General features: G+C 59.7%; 1 protein-coding gene across 1 annotated transcript in view; it reads left to right on the top strand.

Moving 5' to 3' along the window:
- The first annotated feature begins 286 nt into the window (after nt 1-286).
- Nucleotides 287-509, top strand: part of LOC135107068 (uncharacterized) — a 6,557-nt gene continuing 6,334 nt past the window's right edge. Inside the window, exon 1 of the mRNA XM_064016684.1 lies at nt 287-489. Within this exon, the coding sequence (XP_063872754.1) occupies nt 287-489 (203 nt within the window). The remainder of the gene's footprint in view (nt 490-509) is intronic.

Here is a 509-nt window from a genome sequence, read left to right as displayed (position 1 = left end):
TCTGGGTATGCAATGGCACTGCAGGAACACCTGGTGGAGGTGCACCGACAAGGTCGAGGCCATGCTCAAGGTGGCGGGCCAGGCCATGAAAGAGATGTATGACTGCCGCATGAGGAACGTGAGGTATGCTCTAGGTGACCAAGTGTGGCTGTATGACCCCCGCCGGAAGCGAGGGGTCTCGCTTAAGCTACAGAGCAACTGGGAGGGGCCATACACGGTGTAAGCAGTCCTCTCTGATGTCTCATATTGGATTCGCCGGGGAAGGAAGCGACCATCTATTGTCCGCATGGACCGGCTTTGGCAATACCACAGTCCAGACCGCTACTCCTGGGGCCATTTCGGGGAAGACGAGGACGTGAGCCCCAGCAACAGCGACGAGGACGTGGCGGGGGCTGCCCAAGACTGGAATGAGCTTGGAGCAGACAGTGCGGCGAGTGACAGTGGTGACCTTGACCCTGAACTTGGGGCTAGAGACGCCCTCCCTGAGTGGTGCTGCTGACTCGCCGCAG

Source organism: Scylla paramamosain, chromosome 2, assembly GCF_035594125.1.
Source record: "Scylla paramamosain isolate STU-SP2022 chromosome 2, ASM3559412v1, whole genome shotgun sequence".
In the NCBI taxonomy this organism is placed as follows: Eukaryota; Metazoa; Arthropoda; class Malacostraca; order Decapoda; family Portunidae; genus Scylla; species Scylla paramamosain.
Note: the sequence above shows the minus strand (reverse complement) of the source record. Positions and strands in the feature narration are given on the sequence as shown.